General features: G+C 32.2%; 1 protein-coding gene across 1 annotated transcript; it reads left to right on the forward strand.

Annotated features, from left to right (window-relative positions):
• Positions 1-3,931: 3,931 nt before the first annotated feature.
• LOC140432485 (uncharacterized) lies at positions 3,932-22,887 on the forward strand. Its single transcript, XM_072520403.1, has 5 exons — positions 3,932-4,140; positions 11,734-11,796; positions 14,876-14,965; positions 18,102-18,164; positions 22,766-22,887. The coding sequence occupies exons 1-5, from the start codon at positions 4,039-4,041 to the stop codon at positions 22,817-22,819; spliced, it is 372 nt and encodes a 123-aa protein (XP_072376504.1). The 5' UTR covers positions 3,932-4,038; the 3' UTR covers positions 22,820-22,887.
• The last annotated feature ends 2,973 nt before the right edge of the window (positions 22,888-25,860 follow it).

Here is a 25,860-nt window from a genome sequence, read left to right on the forward strand (position 1 = left end):
AAATTGGCGTTCGAAGACTATCTGCCATGTATTCCACAAATTCAAAATCTTCGTTTAAAATTACTTTAAAATGCCACAAGGAAATAGCTTCAGAACAATATTTTAAAATCTTCCACAAGCAATATCTTACACAACGAAATTTTATATCCTTTCATTTTACAAAGGTAAAAGCACTGCTACAAGGAGATTTTCCTGCTTAAAAAATTTTCAAATCGATTTTTCCAGAAAACGGTGTATCTTACAGACTTAAAGTAAGAGTACCTTTTAGTAATAAATATCTAAAAATTTTATAATCTAGTACTACAAATGCTTAAAAATTACAGACAAAAAAGTTATGCGTTAAAATACCCGTCGACCTACGCAAAACGGACGCCTATGACCGGTACTAGAAATTCGCAACTAATGGAATCGATTTAACTTTGAATTTTACCAGTTTTTATTTTTCTAAATAAAAGCGTTCTGGGGTTATTTAAAAAAACTACTTACAAGGCGCCATCTTCAAATGGCGTCTTGGTGAAATGGGTTAAATCATCTTAAAATTATCTGAGGAATTTTCGGTTTTCATTTGTCAGGAGAGTTTCTGGACACCCTGTGTCTAACCCTATGACTAACAGACATTTTCAAGTATTGCAGTAATTTCAAATTATAATCGTAAAAGCCGATATTTTTCAATATAATGATTTATGACCGTAAATTCTTATTAGGTGCCCCATCTATCTCACTCTCTGTGCTTTTGTAAAGCGACTGATGCTTGATTCGTTATACAGTTCCTCTATGTTTGTTGTTTGTTCGTGACAGTTAACTTTCCACAGTGATTTAACCTCCATATATGGCTCTGAGCATTTTCCCTCCACTCCAATTTCTTCGTATTTGCTTTTTTCATTGTTCACACTTTTAGTACCATACGTCACTGTGGGTCTTATTACTGTTTTATATATCCTTAACTTTGTTTTTCTCGATATATTCATGGATTTCATCAGTGGCCTTACGTTTTCCATCTTATATTTCCCTTTGCCAATCTTGCATTCCCATTCTTCCTAACCATTATCTTCTATATTAACTCCCAGATAAGTAAAATGGACCAGTCTCTCGAAATTAAGTACCCTTGATTCATTAGATATGAAAATAAACCGCCTCTCTTCTTTTTGCTCTGTATTTCCGAGTATCATGTACTTTGACTTTTCCAGGTTCATTTCTAGTTCAAAATATTTTGCCTAATTTTCTAATATTTTTATAACATTTTGTAATTATTTTCTTATTTCGTTAGAAAAGAGTATGATCATCAGTGAAAGCTAAACATTGATGTTCATTGTTGAAGATGGATCCGGTCGTCTTAACTCAGCTATTTCTAATTATTGTTTTCAATAACAAATTAAAAAGCACCATGGATAAAGGATCTCTGTTTTGTATAAAACTCAAGAGGTCGCTGGTTAAATGAATTTAGAGATAATAATGAAGGGAAAATGCAATATTTTGACTGTAAATAAATTAGTGAAAAATAGCGAATACAACTGTGAATCAATTACGAAATTAACTGGTTTTAACCCATACTGTTGTCTGTACAAAGAATATAGACTCACCTTTTGAAATATTGATGTATTCATGGCAGGCAGAAGAATTGGTCGTGGTGCGTCACGACGCCAGCCGAGACACAGAAGGAAGGACGCCCCGTGTTACTGTTCGCTGTTTCGGTGTTGAAGTCGAAGTCGTCTCGAGACTTAAGATGGTCAAAAAGAACCCTCTAAACGTTACATGGTGGTCCGTATACCAAGAGTGTATACCAATAAATCACTCTATTGTATTGCGATTTTGAGTGGCAATAATTTAAGTTATTTGTCACGGAAATACGATACTTTACTCTTGTGTGTATTGGCGACACAAAAATAACAAAAGAAGTCAAATTCTCCTTACTTAAAACATAATAAATGAGATAGCCAGTTTAACAATTCGATTTTACGAAATAACAGGAAGCAATATATTTTAAAGTCGTTAGAATACAACATTGAATTAGATCACATTATAGTACAGCAAAAGAAAAATATTAAATGTAAAACATGAAATTAAATACCACATACTTTCCCAAACAATCTCCTTGTCTAAGACCTGTATTCACTTCAAACTCATCCGATGAAAATCCTCTACGATTTCGTGTGCTATTCAAAGTAATTCTTACTAATCTAACCAGTTTTGCAGTTATGCACATTTATAAACAATGCCTCATGCATAGGTTACCTTATATTCATAGCAAGTAGTCTGGATTGTATCTCTTATTTTTTAAAAATCTTGTCTTCCCTTAACTAATGAATAACTAATTCTAAGTTTACTAGACGACTATACAAGGCAAGTACGCTTGTTTCATTTCCTTTGGTTATATATTAGTTTAGAAGCAGGTTAAACTTATTTATTATATATTTTTAAATTTTTAATTTTTTTAAACTCCATTAATATCTACGATCCTCTGAGTTTTCCTTATCTTCAGTTGATTATCCAAAAGATAAGGCAGAATTCTTTTCATTTAGTTTGATTTTTTTTATTATAATCTACTTCTTTTTCAGTTTGCATAATTCCTTTTTAATTTACTTTCTTTCTGAATTGGTTTTAAATAAACCGTTTAAATATTTAAAGGCTTCATATTTTGACATACTTCCAAATGCTCGCCTTTGTCTATTAAAGACACCAAGCAGCCAATAGCAATATGGACGACTTTAAACCTAGATTTATTTGTTTACTTTAGATTTAAATACCGAATATCCCTCTAGGTTTATTTTCACGTGACACAAAATGGCGTCTAGATTCGTGAATACGGCGCCCAACGTCTGGGGCTCTTTTTACTTATTCCAATATTATTTTACTTCAAAATAAGATGGCGAATAGTAGTTCAAGATCGGTCTTCTTAAAGACCGGGTAAGTTTTTCTATATAGAAAGAATATTTTTTTCTTTTGGATATATAACCAAATCATCAGCGCATAATCTCGCCTTAACCAGTTTTGGAAAGTTTTCTAATATTTTGTTTATTGCTACTAAGAATAGTGTTGAACCAATAATGGATTCTTTGTTTGTTCCTTAGTGCTGGATATTGTACCATTTATCTTAACTTTAAATTGTCTCTAAGACAATTATAAATAAAATATAGCAAGTTACCTTTGACGCCCCAATGACTAAGTGAGCTAAAGACAGCAAGACATTCCTGTCCAATTGCAAATGATTCATATATTTCGGACTTCAGGTCTCTTAAATTATCTATGGTGGATCTGTTCCTGTGAAAGCCCCTTTGTTCATTGATTATTAATTTATTATTTTCCAATAACCATCTTAGTATATAACTCACCATTTTTTCTAAGATTTTGCACATTGGTATTGTATTGGTAAGAGATATTGGCCTATAGAATCAGGATCAGCTCGTGATTTATTTGGTTTAAGTGATGGAATTATTATCGCCTGCGTCCATTTTTGTGGGAAACTCATTATTTTGTCCAAATTCTGTTGTATAGGTTAAGAAGATATTTTTTTCCAGTATCTGGTAGATTTGTAAGAAACTATCAGGAACATCGTCTGGTCCTGGCGCCGACTTTTTGCTGGTACTTAGAGAATGTTATATTAAGAGAATTATCTTCAATGAAAATAAAAATTATGCATTATTAAGTAAGAAAAATTTCGTAGTATTTGTTGAAAATTGGAACAAATATTTTAAATTTTCGAAATAGGTATATTTTTAATTATTTCATGATAAAAAATTATTAAAATCGGTTAATGACCTCAAATGCTACGTATGTACTTTAAATGGGCCACTATGTTTAAAACAACAAGTTAACAGATCTAAAAATATTAAAAAGATGTGTTTCAATTATAAAGTTATTGTAGTATAAAATTAAAATCAACTTTGTTTAAATATACTTCCTTAATAATCTTTTACAGCTATAAACGAGAAAAAAATAATGACTGCCCACCGAATACTATAAATTAATATAAGTAAAGTCGGGCAAATTGATTGCTATAATATTCAATTGTTTAATAGTGTTTCAGGTTTGTTAAACAAGATGGTCGTTTTAATAAAAATTCAAATTTTTTGTCTAGCTGCAGCTGGTATTTTCGCTTATCAAGGTTCCGAAGAAAACGAACGACTGATACCATACAACCTGGTAAATACTATTTAGATTATTTTGTAACAATTTATCAAAATATTATTAATCATTAATATATTATTATTTATGAGTGTATTAAATAATCTAATAACGTTTAATAGTAACATCATATAAATGAAAATTCTTAAACTTTTATTTAATTATTCATGTAGTAGAAACAATTTATTGCAGAACATACATTTTAGTACAAAATATCTTTATAGTTGGTGGGGTTAAATAGCTATTTATATTACAAGATTAGGGGATTTTTAAGTTATTGTTAAGCAGCTGTTCCTAGGGTATCTGCCGCCCGGTGCGAGAGAAATTTATTTTATTTTATTTTATTTTACAATAAATTTGAGCAGGGGTCGCAAAACCCATATGCCCCTGTCAATACAATGTTATATAGTGTGCAATTAAATGGTTACATTACAATAGTTACATATTCAGCACTAACCAAATAAATATACAAAAACCTATTTACTATCCGAAATGTAATAATTAATTCGCGTCTAAGTCGACGTTGTTCAAATGTAGTGAGATTGGCCATATTCAGTCTTTCTGTATACGTAGGTCTTGAGCGACCAAAAGACATCCTAGTGCACTGCCGCTGTACGACACTGTACGTTTTCGAGAATATTACGATCGAGCACTATAGTTTATTTTTATGAACGAGAGAGTAATTAGCATAATTTTAACTGGTAGCTCCGACCACTCCATGGGCGTGCTCAAGATTAATTGAAAAATTACTTTGAATAATTGTAAAAAATAAATGAATTATTTCAGTGTTATAAAGTGTTATGTGTATGTAAACAAAAGTGACCTCTTTTATCACACACTATATTAGAACTGACTGGCCTACATTAAAAAGGGTTTTAAAAAATTCACATTTTTTTTAATTTTTAAAAATTACAAAAGAGAAAAAGAGTTTTTAAAACCGTCTAAGGTATGTTAAATAGATGAATAAAAATATTAATATAAAACTTACAGCTACTTGTTACAAATCCAAATCAGATTCAGAAGATGAACTTTCAGAACCAAGATTTATAATAACTGGCTCGATCATTTTATCAGTAATATTGTCCAGCTTCCACATTTTTTCCTCTTCTTTAATAGTGTGATTTACTGCCTTTTCCCAGTTTTCAGGATTTACATTATTTACGGCCTCCAAAAACAACTGTTTAACATCATGAATTTTAAAAGTGGTATTTTTTCTTGAAACTTCACTCTTTATCTGTGCCCATACCAGTTCAATCGGGTTTAATTCACAATGATATGGTGGGGATCTAAGTACTGTCATTCCACGATTTTTGGCAATTTCATCAATTTCGTATTTTTTAAATTTTTCTTTATGAAGGGCACACAACGAATAAAGTTCCTTTCTTATAGATCCGGGATGGTACGTAATATTTTTTGAACTCAGTCAATTCTGCAAGTCTTTTTTTAACCACTTGGTTGTGGGCAGTCCTTCTATAAGTCTGGAGTGATAACTTGCATTATCCATTACTATTACACAGTTCTTAGGAAGAAGATCTATCATTTGTTCGAACCATTCTTGAAAGACATCAGCGTTCATGTCTTCATGGTAGTCACTGGTACGAGTTGATTCAAAAGTTAATAAACCACCTTCAACAAAACCGTCTGAACTGCCAATGTATACTATTATCAGCCTGCGTCCCTTTCCTGATGGTGGGTTTAAACCAGTAGATAAGTTATTTACAAAAGCGTGCCTTTGACTTGTAACAGTTTCATCCTGCCAAAATTTATTTGGTGTATGACCCTCGTTGATCCATGTTTCATCAAGATAAAATATTTTTCTTTTTTGGTTTCTCATTTCCTTTATGGTTCTTAGAAAATGTCTTCTCCATATGACAATATCGCTTCTTTCTAATAAAATAGACTTTCTGGGATTCTTTTTCCAGCGGAAGCCTATTTCTTTTAAAAGTTTCCATAACGTACTTCGACTCATTTCTGGGTAATCCTTATCATCTCGAACTGAGACAAGAACTTTATCCAATGTTGGAAATTCTTGTCTAAAGAAGAATTCATGCACTTTCCGTCGAAGTCCTTCTTTAAAATGATATTCTATTTGAAATTTTGGTTTCCCTGGAGCATTACGTGGCATTTGAAAACTACCACATTTCTCTTCTTTAATAACTCTGTAAATCGTAGATTTCCCAACACCAAGTGTACTGCTAACTAACTCAACGGTCTCATCAACACTTTCACATAAACGTTTGTATGTAAATGATTTAAAACAATTAAATATTAATGTTTTTTCATTAACTGTTAGAGGACCAATTTTTCGGCGTTTACACGGCACTTCCAAATTTTCCATAACACTAGTATACACAATAAACTGCACCTTGCAACTGAAGTACCTACTTTTAGTGAACTGTTAAGAATTCTGAATACGCCACTTGGACCTTCCTATATACAAAATGGAAAAACCCACTATCACATTTTCTGTGGAATAAGTTTAGAAGGTAATTATCTAGTCAATTACTGTCGTAGATTCCTGGAATTAAAAAATTAAATGTTTGATTGTTGAAACCCTTACTTCGTGGAATGCACTCATTTCAGATAAAATAAAACGTTTTATTTTATCTAAAGAATTAAACTTTATTTTGCAAATAGGCAAAGAATTAAACTTTATTTTGCAAATAGATAAAATAAAACGTTTTATTTTATCTAAAGAATTAAACTTTATTTTGCAAATAGGTAGGTACTTATTAAACTTTTATTGGTTATATATAACCAATAAAATAAACATCTTACATTTCTTGCAAATTCATTAGTACCTGTTAACCTCCATCACTCCGACACTGGCAACCTTATTTAGGGATTAGTAATCCTCACAACTATTGTATTCTATTCTGCTCCAACCTTTATACCTGGTGGTCATACTCAATTTAAAATTGTTTTCCTATATACTTCTGTAAACTTGTTGACAAATATCTGTTTTTCATTGAGTCACCCGTATCAACAGTTTAGGGATTTACATACATAATTTATTGTTTTATTACTCTCTCATACATAAAAATACACTATAATATCGGACGCCAAACAGTTGCGCAATATTCCAGAACTGGACGAATGTACAGTTTATATAGATGAACTAAGCTCATAATGACACTTTCTCAAACGTTTTATTTGGTAGATATAATTTACTGTTAGCTTTTTTAGAAATATGCAAAATATGTTCCTACCAACTTAGATTGTTATTAATTATAACACCTAGATCATTATGTGATTTCACTGTTTTTAACACGCGCCCATTAATAGAGTAAGGAAGACACGGATTATTTTTACCCATGTGAAGAACTACACATTTGTCCACATTAAAAGGCAGCATCGAAGTAGAGCACCATTTCGATATGCAATCAAGGTCATCTTGTAGTAACTGGAAATTTACGGAGTGATCAGAAAATAGCTTCTTGTCATCTGCATAGAAAGCTTTGCTGTATTTAATGTGAAATTGTAGATCACACTAGACGAAGGGAAGAAGAAACTCGTGACGAAGTAATATTAGATAACTGATGATTGGTGGGTTCGACGGAGAAAACCTTAGAGAAAGTACTGGCGAGGACTTCGGCATTCTCATAGTTACTTTGGGATATATCCATTATCATTTTCCAGTAAAGGTATAGAAACTTTTGTTTTCAACGAAGATCTAATATACTTGTAAAATTTTTTACAGTTATTACTAATAGCTATACTCTCTTCGTAGGCAACACGAGCTTCATGTAGAGATATCTTTAAATCTTTGGCAAAATCTCGACGAATTAGTAAATCCTCTATGCGATTTGTACGTCTATATTTGTTCCACAACTTTCTTTTATACTTGATCAGATATATTAATTCACCATTAATCCAAGGTTTTATGTTATTTTTGTATATGGTTTTTGTGAAGGTATTTTGGTTTTTGCAGAAATTAACAATCTGTAAGAACTTATCCCAGAATACAACTGGATTCCTTATGTCTCCAAAAACATCATTCCAATCAATATCAGCCAGTTGGCGATTTGCATTTTTAAAATCAATTATTTCATTTACCGTTTTATTAACATTAGGATTAGGAGTACAGTACTGTAAGTTAAACTGAATATGAAACGTTATGACTGCATGATCTGAGTTACCTACTGGAGAGCTTATTATGGGATGTGTTAATTAATGGGGATCATTAGAGAATACCAAGTCCAAAATAGATGGTACATTATTTATTCTAAAACGAGTCGGCTCCGTTATGAATTGATGTAAATTAGAATTTATTACAAAATCTGTAAATACATTTTTGGAAGTTGTTAAGCCACTAGGTGGATCAGTTATAGGCCACGAAATGTCTCTAAAATTAAAGTTTCCAATAACAATCAGATTCTCTAACCTAGGCAGTTCATCGAGTGATGCGATAAGGGACTCATCATCTGCTAATCTAGAATCACCAGGCCGATAAACACATACTAGGTGAAAAACAAAAGAGTTTTTATAATATATTTTTAAGCCAAGAAGTTCCATATTAGGGACAGTAATATCAAGAGATGTAAGAGAGAAATTATTAGTAATTTTTGAAGACAAGTAGATACAAGTTCCTCCTCCACGTCGATTACGACGATCACACCTATAAAGGAAATAATTATCAATGTTATAAAGAGAGTCAACATCATTTGGTGTTAACCATGTTTCAGTGATAAGAATCAGTTGAGGATTTAGGTTTTGAATGTTGCATAAAAATTCAATAAATTTGGAATTTAAAGTAGCTAGATTAGTATAGAAACAGAGCCAATTATGAAAACCTGAAATATCAGAATTAGTGACGAAGGTTTACAATTTTCGGGACACCTTGTATATATTTTATGGTTAAATTTTCCTCTCCATTCGATTTTTTCTATTCCAGTTCCATTGTAAGTTCTTTTAGGCATTCTATTTGATTCGGAGTCTTATCGTCGATAATGGAAACGTTTTTTAAAGAGACGTTTTGTAAAATTTTCTTTTTGTTTTTCAAAATATGTTTGGCTTCATGTTCATTTTGCATATTGACCTTTATCATCCTAGGGACGCGATTGTTTGGTTTTCCAATCCTGAAAAATGTGACAGGAGTGGAGTTACACATTACAGTATCTAAAATATTTTTTAATATTCCACCATCGTGACTTTTCTTTGTCTCAATGTTTCTTGTAATTTATGGTACACCCCTAACAAAAATATTCTTAGCCCGGTTAATGCGATCAACTGCTTCATTTGCTATGGTATCTGTAAATTTTGAAGATGAAGAATGATCCTCAATAGATAACTTGTTTTCGATCTGTAAAAGTCTTTCACTGATATCATTAGCTTTTTGATCTATTAGATAAATTTTTGATTGAAGATCCTCTTTTAGATCTCTTAGGAGCGTCTTTAAATTAGCAAAACTTTCGATATTAGAGCAGCTGTTGTTGCAAAGAATTTTAATTCCGCGTAGCTTATGCCTTATAACGCGATCTTCGACTCATAGATCAGTGCAAGCGAGAGGTATGTTCTGTTTACAGGCTTCACATTGAAGTTGTTTTGATGAATCTCGATCATCGGTTGACTTTGAACAGATAGCGTAGGTCGACATGGTGGGAGCAGCAGAGTAGCAGTGGAAGTGAATCGTCGTAAATAGATATAAACAAAATAAAAAGACTGATCTTTCAATCTGCAGATAATCCAAAATACGGGGTCTCTGATGCACTTTATGACGAAATACAAAACACCACTGGCAATAGAAAATTTTTCTGTTTAAGCTGATATAAAAATGATGGTTAAACTCAAACAATAACCAACTGTAATTTGTAATAATTTACTGGGAAACGTAAATGCTGCCACACACGCTACGATGCTCTCCTTCTCTGCCGGCTTTTCCAAACAAAAACCTTCCTATAAAGTTTATAAGCCTTTGTAAATAAAAAAGTTAAAAATATGTTACGTTAAAGTTTATTCAATATAATTTAATTTTACTACTATAAATATAAATAGAGAACAGAATGTTAACATATCTACTAATAAAGACAGTGAACTTTGCTTTTCTAGCATTTTTTCAGACACATTTGTTAACAATTGGTCAAACTTTTTTAAGCCTCATTTGTGCACTCGTAATCAAATAAACGATTTTTTATTCGGGACCTAATCCTATTAATCGGTGGAAACTAACCATCGCAATTCATATTTCGGTAATTTTTTTCCTCTTCGATAATATCGTTAAAACTTTTATTTGATCTAATATGAAGGGTACAGAGAAAAAACCTGATATATCATTTCTTTTCACAACTGAATTTGAACAATTGATTTGAACAATTTTAATGTTCAAAACCAATTATTTTGCATCTGCATCACTCACGGTTTTGCAGGAACAAAAACAGCAATGTCACCTTAAACAAATGAAAACCAGCCGTTTTTATGTTTTAACTAAAACATAAAATTAATGTATTTTTTAATGTTTATTTATTTATCAACATACAAATAATTTAAACTTTCTGTTAGATATGAGCCAGGTTCTGAAAAAATGTCACTTCTCCTGGACTGCAAAACCACATAGACTTATTATAGGTCGTTAAACTTTGGAATTGGTAAAGGACATGTAGCAAAAATTAAAAAAAAAATGAATAGACCTCATTTTTATTTAAAAACTTTTTATAACTTACCATCGTATACCAGAACAGCCAGCAAAAATTCTCCACATCTTAAGGCTGAGTTTTGGTCAAAGCGTTTATGTATTAATTCAGATAGTACTGGTCCATTGTATGTTGAACGGTAGTAAATAGGGCGGCTATGATCAGATGATGCCAATATTTTCTACAAACTCTGAGTTTTAAATTGGCATTTTTGTAAATAATATGATTTCCAATCCAGTACCATGTTTTGTGACGCACTCACTATAACAAACGACGATGGTTTGGAACGGAACGCCTTCAAACTCTTCCGGGACCTTAAAGGGGCTCTTCAAATTCCACAATCCTACATTTTTGTCACACTCCAAATGGAAATATCCTCTTGCAGGGAATGTGATATTTATTTTTTTCAGGTCATGAATTTTGTTGTTTACTACAAAATAAATAAATCGAAAAATAGTAAAGTTTTTATTTTTTCCTCCAGCAGAGTCCAGAAGATTTGCAGTTCTTCAACATGGACTTGTGAGTAATTATTGATAAAATGGAGAAGAAAAGATGCGAGTTTGTTTGATCCTTTTTTAGCCATTCCTTCATGATAGGTATAAAAAATAGACTATCAGAAGAGAGGACATATACATTAAAGTCATACATAGACAATTGCCGTTTATAGTACACATCATTAGTGGCAATTTTCGGAATTAAAAAATTTGTTGAAAAATGTTGTTTTTTCGATTATCAGACATCTATAAAAAATACCATTTCCTAATTTAGTTCCAAATGATCCTCAGAAAAATCTAAATTAATCACTTGTAGCTTCCAAGATATAATACATATATATGTATATATATATATATATATATATATATATATATATATATATATATATATATATAGATATATATATATATATATATATACATTTAGTTCTTTATAATCGTATTGATTACAGACATGTGTATAACTATATATTTTGTTTTATTTTTAGCGGGATAAACCTACTAAAGCAAATAATGATTCATTATCAGCTCTTCTTAATTCTAATAATCAGGTACGTTAATAAATTTAGTTTTAAACGCTTTTAAATTTAGTAATAATTATATCCCAAGTATTGCAAAGCTGATTATCCGTGCGACAAGAATACAAAACGGTCAGAACCTAAACAATGAAGCAATATTGACCATCGCCGACCGTGAAAAAATTATCCGGGTACAGGTAACCAGCTGTGGTGATAGTCTGAAAACAGATCAATAACAAAGAAATTTGAGATTTATATTGCTGGTTGAGTATGATTGCTATATAAATTACCGACACAAATGATAAAAAATGTTTAAGTACCTATATTAATAAAGTGAAATTGTAGCATTTGTAAATTCCTTGGTATATATTGAAATCCCCTCGTATATGTATTAAAACACGAAGTATTCTTTCAATTCCTGTTTGCGTCGCCGAGGTCGATAATAGACACATTTTAAAAGTTTGTCTATGTTTCACAGATGTGTATTTTCTCGGCATTCTTTTGATCGAAAGCCGCTTTTAGGATATTCTGCGTTTCAAATAAATATTCCCGTTTATATGTTTTGTTTATACCAAGTTAGGCGAATGATTTTTAAGAATTAAGTCATTCTCGCTGAGGTCTCTGTCGGTTGCAGTTGCTTACAATGTTGGTCAAAATTTTTCTTCAAATTTGTAATATCTTCGTTTTTCGTCTTTTGTCATGGAAATGTGTATAGTAGCAGTTAATAGTTACTGTTAAAGTGAGGTTTTGAAAGATATCCACATGTTCCATTTTCCTGTTTTTTAAGAAACCCAGTTTAAAATTTGTATCTAGCGGTCCAATTTTAACCTCAAATTTGTATGTCCCTAAGAAGCCGTTTCAGAATACCTTTTTATAGTATGGAAGTGAATTTGTTCGTGTGGCAAAAAGTGTAAGCCCAGTTCTACCCCCAGAAATTCCAGTGAAGTCTAGTTTCCGCCCCCAGAAATTTTAGTGAAATCATTTGTATTTAAATTTTAAAGGAAAAATAAGAATAAACATTTTTATTAATAATTGCTTTCATTAGAGTTTGTAAAGATAATTTTTTATTTGTAATAATTTATTTCTGCTACAAATTATAGCCCAGTAACAATAGTAAGTTTTGTAGAATCTCCAACTCCTAGAGTTTGTAAGTGTGAGAGTTTGTGAGACAACAATAAATGTTTAATTTTTTTCCTAAACCATTTTGTTTATTTCTCTTAACTAACTCTCTAATCCTTTTTTTGAGTTTCATTTAAAAAGATATATTTTTCATTTCTAATAATTATTTCAATAGTTACAATTAGTTGTTGTAATCGTTACAATTTGTTTCTTTGAAGCGGCGTCCTTATTTTAAATAGCTAGAGGACCTTCTTGTGCTTTGTGTGTCCATTTGTTCCAGTTCTTACACCAGTATTTTACGTCGTCGGAACTGTTTATCCAATAAAACCGTTCCTGAATTCGCTGAAGGGTTTTTTACACCGAAATGCCCTCCTGATGGCCTCTCGTGTAACTGAGGAAGTACTTCGGGTATTCTGCTCTTTGGGATCACCAACTGTCTTCTCTTCTCTGAACCGTCATCATTTTCTAGTACTCGTTTGAGCAAGCTATCTTCCATGATAAATGAGTCCCACCGAGCCCAATACGCCTTAACTACTGAGAACAGATTTGATATTTCTTGCCAAGGTGGTCGACTGGTGATTTCTCTCTTGTTCTTCCCTTATCTTAGTAGGCGTCCAATCGTCGTTGACCAACGTTGTTCTTAGCACTGCTGCTTCCTTGGATTCCGTTTTGTTGCAGTGGAAACACTCTGCTGGGCATGGCCTTCTGGAAAGAGAATCAGCGTTTCTGTGGCTAACTCCGGCCCGGTGCTCAATCTTGAAATCATATTCTTGGAGTCGTTCGATCCATCTGGCTATCTGACCCTCTGGATTTTTAAACTGCATCAACCACTTAAGGGCGGCATGGTCGGTTCGGATTAAAAACTTCCTTCCATAGAGGTATTGATAGAAGTACTCTACTGATTTCACTACTGCTAGAAGTTCTCTTCTCGTGGCGCCATAATTCCTCTCAGGTTTTGAAAGAACTTTACTAAAATATCCAAGGACTCGTTCCTGTTCTCCTTGAATCTGGGATAGCACTCCTTCAATGCCCACATTACTTGCATCTGTATCTAAAATGAACTCTCCTTCTGACAGTGGATACCCTAAAATTGGTGCTGAGATTAAATGCTTTTTCAAGGTCTCAAAGGCATTTTGACAGTCTGTATCCGAGCGGTAATCTCTTGCTTCCTCTGTAAGACGCGTTAATGGCTTAGCGAATAAATGCTACCATGGCTTAATTAGGCAATTAATATCAGATAACGTCGTAAGAAAAACAAAATGCCAAATTTACAAAACCTTAATAAGCCTGGTACTCATAAACAGTTCAGAAATCTGGACCCTCTCTAAAAGTGAGGAAAGAATATTAGTCACCTTTGGAAGATAAATCTTCCGACACATAATACAAAGGCACACAACAAACTGGAATTTGGCAAAGAAAATACAACTATACAAAATATACTAGAATCCGGATATCATAACATTCATTAAAATATTACGAATGCGTTGGATGGGACATGTGAAAAGAATGGAAGAAGGCTAAATACCAAACAAAATAAGCAATCAAGTACCAGTAAAAAACAGAACAAGAGGTAGACGGAAGCTGAGATAGATAGAACAAATAGAAAATGATATAAGAACCTAAAAAGTAAAAAATTGGAAAAAAAAAACACTAAACAGATTAGAATGGAAAAGAATACTGGAACAAGTATTGGACAAGTACTGGGCCCAAAAAGGTTTGTCGAGCCAGTGATGATAATATTATGGCGTTATATGAATTTGGTACAACCTACTTTATTTATTATTTTTTTCTTAGAAAACCTAAATACATTAAAAATAGGAAAAATATAAAGATTAAGATAGTTTCTAGGCAGTAAATATTTAAAAATTGTTTTACCTGTTATAACTGGACGGTACCGTCAACATTTTTTCATAAAGAAAAGTCAATTTATTTAAAACGAATATATATTTTTCTTTTATTTTTGATGCAATTTAATATCCTGTTTGTTTTATAGGGAAAGAAAAAAGTGTCCTTGACTCCTAAAGAACTGGCTCATTTGATTGCTTCTTCCCTAATTCACAGTTTAAGACCACGAATGTTTTCGGTAAGGTAACCTTTTATATTTCTAATAGACACATAAACCTATTTTTTATGCCACTGACAGTAGATAACAATTTAAGCACTACAACTGAACGAAATAAGAATAAGAACAAATTCGCGTTCATCGATAACTCGAATAGCAAAAGCACAGCTTTTGACGGGTAGCTCTATTAGACACTAGACTTAGTAAACTGCAATATCAAACAAAATAAAATTTACTTTTATACAATACGTAATATAAAAAGACGAAACCTCGTAAATACAACAAACTGACTGCGGTCCTCGACGTGAAAGCCGGTAAACGGAAAATTAATGCTAGTGGCGTTCGGATGAGTAGAACGAAGGAAGATCTTTATTTAATACCCAAAGGCCAGGAAGCTGCTGATCAAGCGACCTAGGCGAAGTACGAAAGCGATCGATCAGTACTTGATTGCAGAGACGAGAAAGGATGGTGGACTTTGATCAGTACTCAGAGTCCCAGGTGTGAGCACACTCAGGGAGCGCTAGCTGTTGCAATAAAATGTACAGATTGCACTGTTTGATTGGAATAGAATAATTTAAGACATACTTTTTTACTATTCTTGAGTTGTTCCTATGCTTTATTAATCGTCTCCTTGTTGTTTTTATATATTTCCCTTTTTCTGGATAGCTATTTTGTATCAAGTACCGTTTCTCGACGGAATAATAATAATAATAAATATCTCTTGGCGTGGCTTATTTCTTTGTTTTCTCTCTGCCGAGATTAAGTGTCTCGTCTGGGATTGGTGCCTCGGAGTTTTTTTTTTGGCTTGATAAGTCGCTATGTGACGTGAATTTTTGATATCACCATATCTGTTATTGTTTTGTTCGAATGGACCATGTATTAGATCGGGCAGGATGCTTGTGCTTAGGATCAGGAATAGCTTCACCCCCTGGATCTTTTGGTTCTTTGATAGCTCGTGGACTGTATATTTATTTCTTTTGTAAGGTTAGTTGAAGGTAACTGTAGGCTCAATCGTCTAATTGACTTACCTTTAAGAGCTGCTAAGTATTGTTTGTTTCATTCACTCACCACATCATAAAGATCATATACCATTCTCCACGCGTTAATATGTATTACAACGCTAATATCTAAACACTCTCGTGTCTTATAGTAGGCCAAACGTGGACGAACAATATACTTTTGTAAACAAATTTACCACTAAAGACACGACGCCCTTTACAGATACCTGGTTAATATTTTGATATTAAACACTCGTAACAGAAAGTGAAGACATCGTTATTGTTACAAGCTTCTACATTTAATAAAGATATTTACTCCTCCTTCTCATTTCTCAAGCCCTTGTCAGGGCTTGGTGACAACTCTAAATATTCTCTCCATTGGCTGCGATCCTGTGCCATATGAACCCCTTCATGTAGGGATTTTCCCACCAGTATCTTACCAGTTTCCCACAAGAACTACCAATAGTTGCATGGTCACCGTTCTTCCATCTATGTGGCCAAAGAAATTTAGGCATGCCCGGTTTGCGTTTTTTCATAGCATGTCTTTTATATGAAGCTCTTCCATAATTGACAGGTTTCCTGTTTTTCTATTATCTGTCTGATGTTCATTATCGGCTCCTGTGTTCCTTTTTCTGGTACGAATCTGCATTTTTTTAACTATTTCTGGAAGTAGAAAGTTCTTTAGCCGTCCATTGATTATATGTAGCAGCATTTTGCTTGCATGAGGAATAAGGGCAATGGTTCTGTAATTGCTGCATATGGTTAGTGATTCTTTTTTATGGATAGGGATAAAGGTTAATTCGCACCACTCATCAGGACATTCACCTGTTATCCATATTATGTTGCATATATAAAGTATTACATCTACGCCAATCTCGAGCATTGCTTTTAGAGTCTACGCTGGTATGCCATCGATCCCTGAGATTTTTTGTTTCTTGATTGGTTGAGAGCCTTCTCTACTTTTGCTTTGAGACTGATGCGTCTTTTGAAGTGTCTTTGTATAATTCTGAGCAGTAATTTTGTCAGGTATCTTCAATGGTCTCTATGTCGGTTTTTTCTTCTCCATTATGGTCCTAATTGGCCAAGAAGTTGTGGCTTGAACTGTCGGGCCAAATATTTACTTACCTTTTTTAAATAGTTTATTACTTTCATTGCAGTTTGTATATTCTTGACACATGTTATTTATATGGTTGTTTTTATCTCTGGTGCACATGCATTTTATTCTTCTGCTCAGTTTCGCTATTTCTTGAATGTTGCCATTGTTTTTGTTGTATGTTGTAACATAACTCTTCTACATCCAATGTTTGTCCTTTTGAATTTTACGCGGTGTGCACTCTTTTTCCGCTGAATATATCCAGCTTTTTATTCCATTCCACGTTTTATTTATATCTTTAATATTTGTGGTTTTTCTTTGTTTAGTAGTTTTATCTGGAATTCTTCTGTATTATTTACCCTTAGCTCTTTTGTGTGATGTATTTTTCTAGTTGCATGTAGTTTGAGCCTGCAGTTCATTTTTAGCAGTTTATAATCTGATCCACACTATGCTCTAGGCATTGCTTATACATTTAATACTGAGGTTTTCCATTTTTTCCGCATGAGTATGTAGTCGATTTGATTTTTTTTGGTTTGTTTATAAAGTATATTTGTTATCACTAGATTGTTTTTACTGGAAAAATGTAGAAGACGTTCTCCTCTGTTGTTTCTAATACTTAAGCATTAAGAACCGACAATATCTCTCAAATGTTCAGTGTTTCTCACCTAGAGGTGCAAGTCTCCAATAATATATACTTTCTCTTTTTGTGAGATGTTCTTTAAGATGTTTTCTAAGTTATTGTAAATATCGTCAACATCTTCATCTTTAGATATTTACCATGTATTCACTATAATTCAGCATTGTTAACAAAACTAGCCATAGCTCTGCTATTAGGAACCTGTGATATCACAAAGATCGGTCTACGACGGTATAACTGGGCATTTATTACTGTCTTCTTCAGCCCTATATTGAAAGAAGACTCTAAGCAATTACTCTGTATCTCTTTTTCTGAAATAATAAAATTAATATTTTTTAGGGCATCTATAAACAGAAATCTTATATTTCAACTAGACAATATAATGAAGTTAAAAAGCTCATGCATTCCTTTATATATATATTTTTTTAGGATTCAGATCCGCAGTTTGATACAGCAGAAGAGAACGTAAGTTCTGAGGTAATGTTGGATGAGGTAAGCCTAAGTAACTGAAATTGTTTTTTATAATTTTCAATAAGTATTAAGCAATATAAATAGAGATTAGAGAATAAATGCATTATGTGAAAGAGATTAAAATGTTACATTTAAAAAAAATTGCAAAAAACTAATATCTCTAATGAAAAAATTATAATATTCTCTACACTCTACAATATACCCTACAGAAAAAACCTAATTTGTTACAGGTATTAATTTTTAATATTGGTCTAGTTTCATGATAAAGTTATTCGCTCCGTGCGTGACCATGGTAGGGGTACCTTGAAACGATGCCAGCGTGCGTAACGGCGAAATATGACAAAATTGGAGTCTTTATACGCATAAATTTTATCAAAAATGTGTGCAAATACATATTGCGTATTTAATTGTGCTAATAATAACAAAAATAGCAAGTGTAGTTTTTATAGGTTTCCAAAGATTACATATAAATTAGAGAAAAGAAAAAGATGGATCCGTGCGATTAATATGAAAAAGTAAATATCACATAACATCATTTTTATGCAATTAAAATAGGAAATATTTAAATAATTTACCTTAAATGATATTTTATAAGGCTTCAAGCTAACTGCAGAGTGCCTGATGACTTTAGCTTTTATATCATAACTTTTACTATTACTGTTTTTAATTATATGCTCTTTTACGTGAAAAACTTGATTTGCCAGTACTAGATTTTTAACTTTTTTTTCCATTTGGGCTTAAAAAGATATATTATGATGAATTTTGAGAAACCCAGTTTTTAATACTACATTTATTTTGTACATAAACTGAAAAAATATAGTTAAAAAGTTAATTATTAATAATTGTCAATTTCGCCTGTATTTAACAATGTCAAACATATGTCATTAATGTCATATGTTTAACCTGAAAATTGGTAGACTCCAAAACTGTCAGATGAAGGCGGTAGGTGTCGCGTCAGTCACGCACAGAGCGAATACCATTATATTATAAAAATAATTTACTTATACAAAATAGCTATTGCTGGCTATTAGGGAGCCCAAGTATACAAATCTATGTACTACTTCAAAATTTGCCACTTGGTGTAGGTGCAGTAGATTATTATTTACCCTGTTTACGATCATTATTTTTGTTGTTCTGGTATTGATCTTAAGTCTAAATTCTTTGCTTAGCCGTTGGTGATGGTACTCATCACGACTGCACTCTCTGCTAGTATAATGATTCCATCCCATTTGTCTAGTACTTGTAAAATAATGGTATATTGGTATAATAATATGAAATGATATTAGCCAGAGGCAGCCTTGTCTAGTTTCTTTCTTTTTTTGAACACATTCAACTGTTATTAGCTTCACTACCTGGTTAAAAACTATATTTTAATATCCAATGACATACATCTAATTGAAAAAAAATGCACATATTTCTAAAATTACTGATAACCACCATTTTTATTTATTACAAATAAGATAACTCTTCCATTCCGACAAACAAAATTATTAACTGTTCAAAATTCCTTAGATTTTTAATGTATGGCATATTTTTTGACATACCTCGTATAAAATTAATACAATTTGATATCTTATGGTTGCATCTTAGGTTTTAGACCATGCACAACTTTTTATAGAATAATTTTTTTCGTAAAATTGATAATAAAAAGTTTCTCATGTGATGCCTACTTAATTGGACACACTGTATATATATATATATATATATATATATATATATATATATATATATATATATATATATAATATATATATATATATATAATATATATATATATATATATATATATATATATATATATATATATATATATATATATATATATATATATATATATATATATATATATATATATATATATATATAAACTAAGATACACTCCAGGAGTGGTGGGTTTTTCGGTCAAAGTGGAGAAATAAAAGACAAAGAAGGTGGCTACTTCATCTATTTATTGAAGACGTTTCGCTTTCTGCTCAGAAAGCATCATTAGTTCATCTAAAAAGAACAATATGAAAACCAAACATCCATAGAGAAGTTACAATAAAAGTGTGTTACCTTACAAAGACATGTAGCAGTCAATGATGTTAAAAATATGAAAAAGCTTACGAAACTGGACATTTAGAGTAAAGTTGTATAAATCAATTAATTGAAACTTGGTATAGTTTGCAATTTAACAAAATTAGCACAGCAAAAGAACATGTGATAAACATACATGTATATAAAAAAGCTATTATAAAAACTTAAGTAAAAAACATTAAGGTTTATTTTAAAGTGTAAAGAACTAGAAAGATCATGAGAAAGCACTTCCAACAATTTATTTAATCAATTAGATTTTTAAATTTAACTTTAGGTAACATTATAAGTTATTTAAGATTAATATAGTATAAAGATAAAATGAAGTTACCAGTCTTAAGCTTACTGAGTCTCGCCGGTAAATGAATTTACAGGTTTAACACCCACGCACACAACGTGAATAGAAATGGCCTTGAGGTCAAAATGACAAGAACAGCAAGGCAAACTACCAACTTCTATATAATAGGGCGGTATATTCAAAGAATGTGATAAATTTGGTTGACAACTTGTCGTTAAGAAACCAAACAATGAAAGGAAAAGGTGGTTAAGATCACCATTTATCCTACAGTGATTGATTTGTCAACAAGGAACAAAGCATGCGAAGTCAATCAAAATATCATATATTATAATATTATGACGTCACTGGTTAGCCAGCCAACAGGTGAAGATTAATACAACTTCCACAGTCCAAAGGTTCAAAACATTTAGGACCGTAATGAAAAAGATTCTATGAATCAATTTCAGTTTAAAATTTTATCAACCAAGTTCATCAAAAAGAACAATTACTTAATTATGTAAAAGTGATATTGACAAATAGTTAATAAAATGTAAGTTGATAAATCTAAGTTTAAGAAAGAATAATTTATTTTATTTTATTTTTATTTAAATTTATTATATGAAAATGTGATAAGAAAAAACCCATTGTGGGACAAAATTTAAGTAAACAACATATCAGGCCTAATTCTGCAAAATTAATGCATGATAAATTTGGCTCAAATTACTAATGTCGGTTCTCTTATTAAGGGTATTTGGATGTTTTAATATTGAACACATTTCTAAAAACTGTCTTTTAACGAGATTACGTTCAGTGCCAAGAATTTTAACTTCATTAAAGTTTACTTCGTGCTTAGTGTTAATAGCATGTTGGGCAAGAGCACAAGTATGTTTAGATAAATTAATATCACTGCGGTGTGTCGTAAGACGTCCTCTCAGTGATCTCCCTGTCTGACCGATGTAACATGAGTCACACTCAGCACAAGGTATATGATATATTACATTAACTTGTTCCAGAAGGGACAGAGGTGTTTTAGTTTTAGAAAACAAATTCCTGACAGTCTTAGCATTCTTAATTGCAATTTTAACCGGTACGTTGTTATGTTTGTACAGTTTAACGAGTTTCTCAGTAACTTGAGGAAAATAAGGTAACGATGAGTAATGGGTAGTTGGATTCCCAAGTACAGTATTAGGCAGAACAGTGTTGTTAATTGAATTATTTGATATTATTCTAAGTTGGTCACCATTGGGTATGTCATTTAAAGAAGAACCATAGCTTTGAACGAAAAGGTATCTATTAATAAGGGAGGATGGATAGGAATTCTCAATCAGAATATTCTTAAGTAATTGAAGGGATTCCCTCCGATTAATCGGATGTGTCAGTCTATTTAGCCTGCAGCTTAAAGCTTTAATAAGGTTTAATTTGTATTTAAAGGGATGACAAGAGTGGTAGTTGAGAAACCTATTAGAGGCCATTGGTTTCCTGTACCAACTTGTAGTTAGGGTGTTATCTCCCATTCTAATGACACGCATGTCTAAGAAGGGAATACTATTTGTGTTGGAGTCCTCAAGTTCAACAGTGAACTGTAAGTGAGGATCAAACTCATTGAATAAAGACAAGGTGGCCTGAATCTTGTCTGGAGGTAAGGAGTAGATCAACCACTTGCTAAATTTTTACATAATTATGATGGATATGCTCCCAGATTTTATTGTCTACCTAAAATACATAAGCCCACATTGAGCATGAGGCCATGAGGCATTGAAATAGTTCTTTACACTTTAAAATAAACCTTAATGTTTGTTACTTAAGTTTTTATAATAACTTTTTTATATACATGTATGTTTATCACATGTTCTTTTGCTGTGCTAATTTTGTTAAATTGCAAACTATACCAAGTTTCAATTAATTGATTTATACAATTTTACTCTAAATGTCCAGTTTCGTAAGCTTTTTCATATTTTTAACATCATTGACTGCTACATGTCTTTGTAAGGTAACACACTTTTATTGTAACTTCTCTATGGATGTTCGGTTTTCATATTGTTCTTTTTAGATGAACTGATGATGCTTTCTGAGCAGAAAGCGAAACGTCTTCAATAAATAGATGAAGTAGCCACCTTCTTTGTCTTTTATTTCTCCACTTTGACCGAAAAACCCACCACTCTTCGAGTGTACCTTAGTTTATTTTGGATTGACGGTCGTACTCCTTTTCTCGATATATATATATATAATATATTTACTTTAACATTATTCAAATTATTTAAATTTGTTTTAGGGAGAAGCCGAAAAATTGATCCAACAAGCATCAGATTTGGATTTACTACAGTAAATTTAACTAAAATATAAGATAACCTGAAATATAGTATGTTATGTATTCAATAAATTGTTTCACAAATATCTTTTTGACAAAATTAATAATAACATTATGTAAACGTTTCTACTTATGAACTAAAGTCTATCTGGCCAAAAAAGATTTTTTTTTATTTTTTTTAATACAAACATAAGGATATTTCTACGCCAAAATAACAATACACAGGGTGTTTCAAGATGTTTTTACCGGTCAATAAATCAGGAAGTAATGAAATGGGAAATGTCAATTGGACCTACAATACTATCAATTGATGTATACATGTGATCTGTAACGTCATTACAATGGAAAAAAATTAATGGATATGGGGGATGGAAGTTAGGTCAAACGAAAGGTTTTTTATCCCAAATTAAACGGTGTACTGCAATATTGGGATTTATGGTAAAAAATACGCTAAATTTTTAATTTAATGGCACATTTATTATCTCCAAATTAACATGACACTAGCATATTCTTATAGTTTTTACAAGTTCACAAGAAAAGCAAGTTGTCCTTGAGACTGGTGTCATTTCTTCTTTATTGATTTTGAAACATCGTGAGTTCATAGAGTAGTAAGAATGCCTTTTATATTTACACTTAGTGCATACGTAGATATGATGTTGATATATGATGAATACTACTTTTGCTATGGTAATGAGAAAATGCGTTAGGATTGATTTCCGAACGGTAAACATAGAAATCATGTCAAACCAATACATACAGATCGAACAAAACTATGTTTTAGCATAGGTAACGAACAATCCACATTTGTCAATAAGGTTCATTGCTGCAGAAACTGGAGTGTCTATAACTATAAATCAAAGAATTTTAAAAAACCATAAGTACTATCCATTTAAACTGTGTTTGGTTCATGAATTGCGACCCACCGATTTGGATCGCAGGCTAAACTTCATCGGCACAATGCAAGTGATGACGCAAGACACTCATGACTCTCTAAATAAAATTAGATGAAGCTTGTTCTATAATAATGGGATTGTAAATCACCATAACTCCCATTATTGGTCAGCGGAAAATTCGCACTGGTTAAGGGAATATCGCTTTTAAACTAGATGTATAATTAATGTTTGATGTAGGTTATTTAATGCTCGTTTAATAGGTCCATATTTTTGAAGATTGTTTAAATGGTCAGAAATATACGAATTTTTTGAAAAATTACTAATACTGGAGAATATTCCTAAATGAGTTTTTTTTGGAGAATATTCCTTAATGCAAAAGAGGAGTTATATTATGGCAACAAGATGGAACACTCCCTTATCACAGTGCTATTGTAAATAATTACCTTGTATGTTCACGTCAACTGCCTAGACTGTTTAACGCTTGTGTTAAAGCAGAAGCAGGTCATTTTTAACACCTCCTATAACAATACTTCCCATTTTGAATGTTACTGATTATTGTTGAAAATAAACATTAAATTAAAATTTTAGCAAGTTTATTTAAATTAATACCCTCATTGTGGTACACTGTTGAATTTGAGATAAAAAAACCCTTTCATCTGACCCAACCTTCACCCCCTGATCCATTTAATTTTTTTCATTGTAATGACGCCAGAGCGCCCGCGATTACGTTACAGATCTCATGTATATATAAATTGTCAGTCCAGTTGATATTTTCCAATTTTCAAATAAAAATATTTATGAGTTCCTGAATTATCTTCTTCTAAATGTGCCTATCTTCTAGAGATGTTGGCGACCATATTGATCCATCTTATTCTATTCACAGCAGCTCGAAATAGATCAGTTGATGTTAGATCAGTCCATTTCCTAAGATTGACCAGCCAGGATATACGTCTACATCAGGGCCTCTCTTACCCTTAATCTTGCCCTGTAGAATCAACTGTAGAAGTCGGTATTTGTCATTACGCATGATGTGGCCGAAGTATGCCAATTTTCTGTTTTTTATGGCATTTCTTTGTCTTTTCTTAGCCTTTGGAGAATAGTTATGTTACTTGTGTGGTGTATATATGAGACCCTCAACATACTTCGGTAGTACCACATTTCGAATGCCTCGAATCGTTTTATGGCATCTTCTGTAAGGCTCCAGCTTTCTACTCCATAGAGGAGGACACTAAAGACGTAACATCTAAGAATTCTTATGAGTATATTAATACTTAAAGATAAGTTGCAGAGAATCGTCCTAAGGCCATTGAAAGAGCTTCTGGCTTTTTCAACAGCCAGAGTTTTTATTTCATAGCTGTGATCCCATGTATGCTTAATATTGCAGCCCAAATAGCATATTTTTTTCACACTTTCTAACGGTGTATCGTTAATTGTAATTTGGGCGTTTATGCCGGTGTTCTTACTAATGATCATTATTTTTGTCTTCTTGCAATTTAGTTTTAGGCTGTATTTGTTACATGCTTCTACAACGTTATCCATCATCCTTTGGAACCCCTGCGCACTATCTGTCAGCAACACTGTATCGTCTGCATGTCTAATGTTGTTTATAAGTTGGCCATTTACAGCAATCCCATCTTCTGATTCGTCCAAGGTCTCTCTAAAGATGTTTTCAGAGTATATGTTAAATAATACCGGTGACAATATGCAACCCTGTGTAACTCCTTTTTCGACTGTGAAGATCTTGGACAGTTCATTTTCTAATCGTACTGTTGCTTTTTGTTGGAGATATAAGTTTGATGTTAGTCTTATATCCTTACCATCGAGTCCTGATGTTTTTAGGACATCGATTAGTTTAGGACTTTATCAAATGCCTTCTCGAAATCAATGAAACATACATACACATCGCAGTTGACATCCCTGGCTCTCTGTATTAGAACTTGCAAACTAAAAAGTGCTTCCCTCGTTCCGAGTCCTGCTTTGAATCCAAATTGAACTTCACTCAGGTGTTCTTCTAATTTGGTTTATATGCGCGAGTGAATGATATTAAGGAGTACTTCAAGTACATGGCTCATCAAACTAATTAATCTATGTCCTTCACATTTTCTAGCGTTAGCTTTTTTAGGAACTGGAATGAGTATTGATAGTAGCCAGTCTTTTGGTAAATAA

This window comes from Diabrotica undecimpunctata, chromosome 1, assembly GCF_040954645.1.
Source record: "Diabrotica undecimpunctata isolate CICGRU chromosome 1, icDiaUnde3, whole genome shotgun sequence".
NCBI lineage: Eukaryota > Metazoa > Arthropoda > Insecta > Coleoptera > Chrysomelidae > Diabrotica > Diabrotica undecimpunctata.